General features: G+C 40.6%; 2 protein-coding genes across 3 annotated transcripts; one reads left to right on the forward strand and one right to left on the reverse strand.

Moving 5' to 3' along the window:
* Positions 1–303: 303 nt before the first annotated feature.
* Positions 304–3915, forward strand: LOC123428506 (soluble inorganic pyrophosphatase). 2 transcript variants are annotated; one of them, XM_045112727.1, is made up of 9 exons: positions 304–516; positions 875–1025; positions 1113–1141; positions 2358–2423; positions 2586–2693; positions 2964–3029; positions 3121–3241; positions 3522–3603; positions 3722–3915. In XM_045112727.1, exons 2-9 carry the CDS (start codon positions 887–889, stop codon positions 3762–3764), a joined length of 654 nt encoding a protein of 217 aa, XP_044968662.1. In that variant the 5' UTR covers positions 304–516; positions 875–886; the 3' UTR covers positions 3765–3915. The 2 variants fall into 2 exon arrangements, with proteins under 2 accessions (XP_044968662.1, XP_044968660.1); XM_045112725.1 differs by having other exon boundaries at positions 414–516; positions 879–1025.
* Positions 3916–6099: 2184 nt separating this feature from the next.
* On the reverse strand, positions 6100–6701 carry LOC123431294 (cysteine proteinase inhibitor 8-like). Its single transcript, XM_045115115.1, has one exon. It carries the CDS (start codon positions 6578–6580, stop codon positions 6194–6196), a length of 387 nt encoding a protein of 128 aa, XP_044971050.1. The 5' UTR covers positions 6581–6701; the 3' UTR covers positions 6100–6193.
* Between the last annotated feature and the right edge of the window lie 2721 nt (positions 6702–9422).

The raw sequence follows: 9422 nt of genomic DNA on the forward strand, positions 1-9422 counted from the left end.
CTAGCAGTAAACTAGTGCAACCCGTGGTTACAATATGTCGCAGCCTATGCGTCCAGATTGATAAATTAATGGGTGTGTGCGCCTTTTTTTACATGGATAAAATACGGTTTTCCTTTTTCTTTTTTATGTTCATTGAGAGTGACATGATCATTATTTAACCTCTTTTGGCCATGTTTTGCTTTTAACCAAACTTTGTCCTCATTTCAAAATACAAAAGAGATGTTAGTGACACTCGAGTATTAATAGATGGACATCATAAAAATTATACTTACAAAGAGTTAAGTACATATATAGTGGTTATTAGGCTAGAGTGAGTGCTAGACCGTACCTAGGGGGCTGATCTGTGACAAAATAATAGAGCAGGGTGGTGGCTGAAAAGCCAAAACTCCCTTCCATTTTAAGCGCATGCCTGAGCCAGAGTAGCCGAGCAGAGGAGGACAATCAGTCGACTCAATCTCTCTTCCTCCCCCACCGCCGCCGCCCGTCGTTCTGCCACCTCCAACCGCAGCAGCGCAGGTGAATCCTCCTCCGTTCCCATCCCAAAAGCTTCTTTTTTCATTAGCATCGATCCGATCCCATACATGGTGATTAGCTAGGCGCCAGTGTTGCTTTGCTCTGTTTGGTCCTGTTTTCGCCGCCGGCGAACTCCGCACCGATCTGTCCGTGTTCTTTCCGGATGATCTGTTCATGTTCCTCGCGGAGGCTAGATCTAGGCGTAGCTAGGAACCCAGCACCAATCGGGTCAAAAAGGAAAGGAAAAATGGGTACTCTGTGTTGCTGTGCCCCTGAACTCTGTAGCTGTCTGCTAGTGTTTGTTTCGAGTAAGGGGGTTTGCTCTTCTTCCGAGGTCTGATCCGTGGGTTCATCTTGGTAGGTAGGCAGCAGGATGAGCCAAGAGGACTCGACCAGCGCCGCTGCCGCGCAGCAGCCGACGAGCCGGCCGGCACCCAAGCTCAACGAGAGGATCCTGTCGTCGCTGTCGAGGAGGGCGGTGGCCGCGCATCCGTGGCACGATCTTGAGATCGGTGAGGAGGACAAGCCTTTTCTCCAGTACTAAATGTGTTGATAAAAATAAGCATGCTGAATTGCTGATTGAATTTTTTGGTGCACAGGCCCTGGGGCTCCTGCCGTGTTTAATGTTGTAAGTGTGCTATCTTTCTGACTTGGCAGCTGAACATATTCGTCAGTTCAGATATTTGATGTTCTCTTGTCGCAAAGTAAATTAGGAAGTTGGATCTTGCGCAATTGGACCTGGGAGTGGGTTCGTGCTTGCACAAAATGAAATGGCATTGTTCACTTTGTTCTTGCGTGTTTATGGTGGAAATGCAAATCAAAATCACTGAAATTTTCTTTTGGTGATTTTGGTTGTTGCTGAAATATTTCTGAAACTGAAAGTGAAAACCAGCACATGCCAAACAAGCTAGTATTTTTTAGCTTATACAAGGTTGCGCTGGGTAAAAGGTGACTTGGGCTATCTCTGAACCGAAATTACTGACGTTTTATCAATGTAATTCAGTTGTAAGAGCCTGTGGTAACATTTCAATGATTTCCTGCTTCGATTCAGTTAAGCAGTGTATGCACACGCTAGTTAAAATGTTAAATTGAAGCAATCAGTATTAAATGGAATAAAATTATACCCGCCGGTTCTCACTTTTATATTTTTACCTACCCAGTTGGCTTCTCGTCAATATTGAGGCCAATGGTGGTGGCATGATTATTGGATGTGAAGTTGTGCACTACCTGTGGTAACCTGGTATCACTGGCTTCAGCATGCCTCTGTAAATATTTAATTTCCCTTTGGATGGACATGATCTATGATTGTGATTGTGAATTTAGACCTGTAGTTACATCTGGAATTTGAAGGGGAGCCTTGGCGCAGTGGTAAAGCTGCTGCCTTGATGGTCACGGGTTCAAGTCCTGGAAATAGCCTCTTGTAGAAATGTAGGGAAAGACTGCGTACAATAGACCCAAAGTGGTCGGACCCTGCGCAAGCGGGAGCTACATGCACCGGGCTGCCCTTTAGTTACCTCTGGAATTTGTCCCATATTATTATTATTTTTGCGACTTATGAATTGTACAAGTAATTTGTAGCCTTGAAAGTGAAAGAGTGGTGCTTTTAACCTAATCATTTTTTTTAAGTACACAATCCAGCATCTTAAATTTATTGATCAGTTGATACTTGTGCATCATTAAGATGCATTAGTCTATTGGTAAGCAAAATTGCTTCTCAGTAACAAACCTGTATATTGACCGGGCTTGATTGTTCTGCCAACGCTGCTAGACGCTTTATGTAAAGTCGGTCATGGCAGTGCTTTTAACTCATGAACTTAATTGTTTATATGTATATCTTACTGCAGGTTGTTGAGATCACAAAGGGAAGCAAAGTAAAATATGAGCTTGATAAGAAAACTGGACTGATTAAGGTGTGTTCTGTTTGTAAGATCCATTTATCAACACGTTCTGTTTCAAGACAATGAATTGCTTGAATATTATTTACTGTACTCATGTAAGAAATAATAGCTTGAAAAGCATCCACCAGCATAATGCATCTCTGTTTCTGTACTTTTGTTATTACAACATGACAGGTTGATAGAGTTCTGTACTCATCAGTTGTATATCCTCACAACTATGGTTTCATTCCAAGGACGCTTTGTGAAGACAACGACCCAATGGATGTGTTGGTCCTAATGCAGGTTAGTCTTAACATGTAGGTCATGCACTCAGTGCATTATCAACACCAGCTATTTGCAATTGTATCATTGCATCTTATGTAAACTGCGTTATTATCTACTATCTCCTTTTCATTTTATAAGGCTTATCTAGTTCGTCTTAAGTCAAACCTTCTTAAACTTGACAATATCATGGTCAAAATTTAAGGATTTGACTCAAGACAAATTATGCAGACCTTATAAACTGAAACAGAGGGAGTAGTGATCATCGTGTAACTCTCTTATCTCTCACAGGAGCCTGTTATTCCTGGTTCTTTCCTCCGAGCTAGAGCAATTGGCCTTATGCCCATGATTGATCAGGTATTACTTGTCCATTCTCTGCGCGGTAATGGGAGATGAATGAAAATAGTCTTACCTTGTTTTACTGAGGATGGCGGTTGGTTGTCACTAGGGTGAAAAGGATGACAAGATAATAGCAGTCTGCGCGGATGATCCTGAATACCGTCACTACAACGACATCAGTGAGCTGTCTCCCCACCGCCTCCAAGAGATCAAGCGCTTCTTTGAAGACTGTATCCTGCATAATCCAATTTATTTGTTTTCCTTGTTACATGCTGTAACAGAGTATCTTATATAGTACTACCTCTGTAAACTAATATAAGAGCATTTAGAACACTACTTTAGTAATCTAAACGCTCTTATATTAGTTTATAGAGGGAGTACTACCTCTGTACCAAAATATAAGACGTTTTTGTAGTTCAATTTGAACTGCAAAAACGTCTTATATTTTGGAAGGAGGGAGTACCATAATTTAGAGGTACATTTCTTCGCATCCTTAGCGGTAACTTGTAGACAAGAAGAATGAGAACAAGGAGGTCGCTGTCGATGCGTTCTTACCTGCGACCACTGCCCGCGAGGCCATTCAGTATTCGATGTAAGTACAGTTTTGTGTTGATCTCTGTCAAGATGTATTCTTCCGTCCGTCGCATAAGTGATGACGGTGAAGGTGTATTTTGGTTTACTTTGACGCTTGTTTTCTTCTTTCATCGCAGGGACCTGTATGCGCAGTATATTCTGCAGAGCTTAAGGCAGTAGCATGTTGGTGGTTGTATCGCGGAAATCTTGTATTAATAATAAGTGGGGAATAGCCGAGACTATGTGTGTTATAAATAAATGCGCAACAATGTGTACTCACACTATTTATGAAGATTAAGTGATGCTTTATGATTGGGAATGTTTTAGCAAATTTTTGTTGTGCCGAATTCATATATCCATTTTGAATCCTGGCTGCAGCAGCTTGTGTTTAGATAGGCCTGTTTGGTTGCTGTCCTGGCCAACTCGACTGGGCCACGCTTCTTTCCCTTTCTCTGTTTCTGGTTTGGAGAAAGCATTGTATTTTCGTCATGATATATAATGAAAAGGGGAGCAGCCCGGTTCAAAAAAACAAACTCGACTGGGGCCCTAGTAACAGGGCTGGGGTTGGATGTGAACAGGAACTGGGCCTGGGCCTGGGCCTGGGCTGGGCAGTAAGCAGTAATCATGTTAGGCGTCCATTTCACCCGCGACGGTGGATGATTTTGCCCGAGGGTCATGGCGTCCACCTCCACCCTCGCGTCGACAAGAGACGTTTTCTGAATCTCGCGACCGGAGCCTTGGCCTGCGTCTCCTCGCTGCCTCTCTTGATGGACTGCCGTGTCCTTGATTCCGTCGACGGCCTCCTTGTCCTCTACAAAGCCAACGCCACCACCTTGCTCCTTCACCCCTTCACCGGCGACATTGTCAAGCTCCCGCCGCTCCACTGGAACCTTCTAGATGTAGTGGGAGGACGGTATAACGACTCGGTGCAGCCCAAGTTCGTCGCAACCTTGAGCGTGATCGCGGATGGAGTCATCATAGTCATGATCGTGCATCAATATATACGCCGTGTATTTTTCGCTACCTCCAAGGACCGGCAATGGAGGGTCTCCAACTGGAGCCTCTCACCCTTGTCCATACCCATATGATCCCAAAGAAAGTTTTATATACTGGAGCCTCATACTACGGGTAGCAGTGGACGACCCATACTACAACTTGACCCTCCTAGTTATGTGTATGGGGCAATGCCGTCTTCTTTGTCGCCGCCAAAGTTGATTGCTATGTGTCCCACAAGCAAATTCCGTTCCTTCACCATAGCGGAATGTGGCTCAGATATCCTGGTGGCCGGTTTTGACCATATGCCACTGATTTCTACCAACAGGCTGGTGGTTTATCGAGTAGTCGGTCTTGCCATGGGCAAAATTGCCCCGGTAACAAGCATCAGAGGCCATACTCTCTTCCTTGATATCAATCCGAGCATGAACATCAAAGATGGCGATATTCTCATCACAAGGAGTATGACCAGCAGTTATGGAGCAATGCCTACAATTACGAGCGATGCTATTGTACGTTCTTGCAACGGTTATCCTTTCCAGTACCATCTCGGCAGCGCTAGATGGTCGCAAATAATGGATGAATGCGATGGTCCGCGTGGCTGCAATTGTGGTCTTATTTACCATATATATGATTGCTGCCATTGTACTCACAAGAGGGTCCAAGTGTAATTATTTCTCAGTACCGTCAACTTGCTTGTTTAATAACTAGTTTCTCAGGTGAGATATATACTAGTACTATATATGGTTTCCTTGATCTCGTTTTAATTCAGCACCAGCGGGCTGACTAGCTACATTACATATTTTAAGTCCGGATTGTTACCGAGAACATATGCTGGCATGTGCATGTGTATGTGTGTTTTCTCCAGTGTGCACCGTATCTGATCAAATAGTAGTACATAATGAGCACGGAGTACATCCATGTTTTGATAAACAGCGCTGGTGTAGGTGTTGGTTTGAGAGATAAATTTATGCTAGGCGGGACATCCTTCACCAAAACGTAGGTGGATCCGGATTGTTCCACAAACATTTGTAGGTGTTGGTTTGAGAGATAAATTTGGAGGTGCCCTAACCAACCGAACTACGCCCAGTTCGCAGGAAAGTGGAACTTTTTTGTGTGGGGTGGGGAGCGGGGAGGGTAAGTTCGAAGGAAAGTAGAGACCTAGGTCATATTGTATAGCTTGTAATAAGAAAAATCATACACATGTACAAAGCGAAATTAGCAAACCAACTCAAAAAGTGGCTAAATTTGAGCATGGCTGTACACGCTAAGTAAATTTGATCTCACAAAAAAGGTGTATGTGTGTGTGTTGGGGGGGGGGGGGGGTATGCAGGGGATTACATTTGTAAATGCTGGGGCAGGACCAGAGGTTTGGTGGCTCCATTATTATTATTATTATTATTATTATTATTATAGATCTAGTTGGGTAGATGCATTATTGGTTACGTTTAAGTGATCCATTTTATCGCTCTCCTCATAACAAAGTTGCATATGTCTGATTCTTAACATGTTCAAAAACACATGAAAATGCAAGATAATACTTTATTATTGAATAAACAATCAGCTAACAGGATTCCAAGAACACAATTATTGCCCCCAAACTTATTGTGCCCCTCCTAGTTCACCTTGGTGAAGGAGAGGAGCTGCCGTTTCTTAGTCCACTCCTGCTCGTACACCTCTGCCTTGTATTTGCCTTCTTTGCCTTCAAAGTGTGTTACATCAATGATGAGCTCATAGTTCATACCAGACACGAGTTGTTGTCTACCGCTCACCACCTTGTTGAACTTGAGCACGCAGTTCATGCGCTTGCTGAACTCGAGCACCGCCCAACTGCCGAGCCCCTGGATATGCTGGTCGTTTATGTTACCGATTGGTTCCCATCCATTCTCTATTATAGTGTTCCACAATTTATTGCCCTTCAATTCACCACAACCGGTGGCTGGTGCACTGATGGCATATATGATTGCAACAACGAGGACACAGAGGAAATTGGTTGTCCTCATGATGTACAAAGCTCTCACCAGTGACACTTTTGGTTGATTTTGTGGTATTGTAGCTTGAGAAAACGATTTGGTTCTTTGGTGAACTAGCGATGTTAGTGGTTCCAAAACAAGCGAGATGTGGGTGCTTAAATAGACGTCACTGTAAGAGACAAACATTAATTGGATGCATATCCAAATAGAGAGTTAACAGGACATTTATGACAACAATATATTAGGTGTAAATTTAATTCAAACATTAATCGGATGCTTATCCAAATATTGCGCATTAAATGCGAGATTAGCTCGAAGTTTTTTATTGGGTGTAACAATTACGCTTCTATTCAACAATTTCTTACATCCAGCATACATTACAATCATTGTTGAATTTAAATACATTAGAACTATGCACTTTTCAAGCCCTCTCAGACCACTAGCGTTCTCGGCCATCCGATCATCATTCTTGAGCCTTTTCAGCCATTGGATTAGCTGTGAATCGCATCTAATCAGGTTCCATTGACTTACAAGGAGTATTCATTATTCATAAAGGCATCTAGAAGGAGAACAATCAATTGAAAAATTAATTGGATGCAAACCGAAATACGGTTTAGTACTTACTCCCTCCGTCTCGGTGTATTAGGCATCTTAGAAGGCACACTGCAACCTAGACACATAGAGATTGGATAGAAGAAGAAACTGAATTACAGAGGAAGCCAATCACATTATTCCTTTCTCAATTAAAAATGTGCTATTAATTAGGAGACCTCTTCAAAGTCAAAAAAAAAAAATGCCGCATAAGTTACATGCGTTGGTCCCTCAATTAATAGATGAAGTATAATTAATATGCATGCAATTAGTACTATTGTAATGTGCCTTAGTGTTTTGGGATTATTTTATTTTCGTAAGATGCCTAATGCACCGAGATGGAGGGAGTAGTACCTCTACTTTCTAAATAAAAGCATCTAAAAATCTTACATGCCACCTGTATTTTCTAAATAAACAGTCATGAACTTATGGGGTTCTATCTATTATGTACATAATGCCACAAGTTGTTGAGGTCACAAAAGGGAAGCCAAGTGAAATATGAGTTTGACAAGAAAACCTGAATCATTAAAGTAAGATATCTTGCTAATTGGTCATAACTTTTTGTTTCAAGATCACAAATTTGTTTAATATTTATTTGTTGTACTTGTGTAAGGAACAATAACTTGAAAATCTTCCACCAACATAATGCACATCTATTTTTGTGCTCTATAATTCTGATGAGTTTATTGAGTCCTACACTCATGTCCTGGAACTTATTTTGATACTTTTCAACAAAGCATAATGTACTTATGTTATTATGATATATACAATGCGACAAGTTTTGATAGAGTTCTGTACTCAATAGTCTTATATCCTAATAACTATGGTTTCATTCCGAGGACGCTTTGCAAAGACAACGATCCAATGGATGTCTTGGTCTTGATGTAGGTTAGTCTAAGACACGTAGGTGGTGCACGCTTTGCATTATTAAGTCATGGTGTCACCCTTCCTTTTTAATACCCTACCGTTTCTTACCGTTTTATTTCAGTTAGCCTCAACCTTCCTTTTTAAAAGCCCAAAACTATCCCATAATCTTCCTTTTAAATACTTTCATAATTATTTTTTAATTTCCCTAAATACAGCTCATAATATTCCTTTTAATAGCCTCATCACTAATTTTAATAATAGCATCAAAGACAGCCCACACTAGTAGAAAAAGGGGCTTCCGTCCCAGCTCAATTTACATATTAGTCCCGGTTCCATTACGAACCGGGACTAATGTTAGCATTAGTCCCGGTTCGAACGGCAAGGGCGCCGGTCGGTCATTAGTCCCGGTTCAAAAGGGACCTTTAGTCCCGGTTCGTGTCTCGAACCGGGACTAAAGGGTTTGGAGGCTTTAGTCCTGGTTCGTGTCTTGAACCGGGACTAAAGGGTAGACCTTTAGTCCCGGTTCGAGACACGAACCGGGACTAAAGGTGTTTTGTATTTTTATTTTGTCCTGTTTTTAAATTTTATTTCTGTTTGTAGTTTCTGTTTTAAATTGCTTATATCTTTTAGGATATTTAATTTTTTTGAGTGATTCTTTTTGCATTAGATTCAAAATTTTGTCTAGTTTCTGTTTGTGCAATTAGTTTTTAAATTTAAATGGTTTAAATTTGAATTTGTTCAAATTTGCTTCAAACCCAAATTGTGAATAACTTGAGTTTACAAATAGTTTTTAATTTAATTCTTTTTTCTCCTAGTCATCTGTTAGATTGTTATCACAGTAAGATTTATTTGGTTATTTTTAGAATAATTTAAATTTGGATTTTAATTAAAACAATATTGTTTTGCTTATATAGTTGTTTTAGTCATTTAATTGTTGTTTTTTATTATTTTTAGTTAGTACTTTCTGTAGATTTTAACATGTTATAGTATGGTGCATATTGAATGCATAAAAAGTATGGAATTAAAATCGTTTTAATAAAATGCCTTTGTAGCAGATGGGTTTTCGTCTGAAACCTTGATACTTCGAAGGATGATCCAGTTTGTACACGAAGTACATCCAGTTTTTATCGTAACTCTCTCAAATTTTTAGCACATGCCATGTGGGTGAAACTATGATACCATGCCAACTTTCAACCTTTTCAAAGTTCATTTGTAGTGTTTTTCAATTTCAGGGTCAATTAGCTCAAAAAAGTAAGTAAATGCATGAAAAATACCAAATGAAGTCAGAAAATATTGAAAATTTATGATGTGGCTTTAAATGGTGTATTTTAAACACACAAAAAGTATGGAGTTCAAATAAGTTCAAAAAAATGAAATCCCTTTGCAATAGATGAGTTTTCGTTCGAAACCCTGA

This window comes from Hordeum vulgare, chromosome 2H, assembly GCF_904849725.1.
Source record: "Hordeum vulgare subsp. vulgare chromosome 2H, MorexV3_pseudomolecules_assembly, whole genome shotgun sequence".
In the NCBI taxonomy this organism is placed as follows: Eukaryota; Viridiplantae; Streptophyta; class Magnoliopsida; order Poales; family Poaceae; genus Hordeum; species Hordeum vulgare.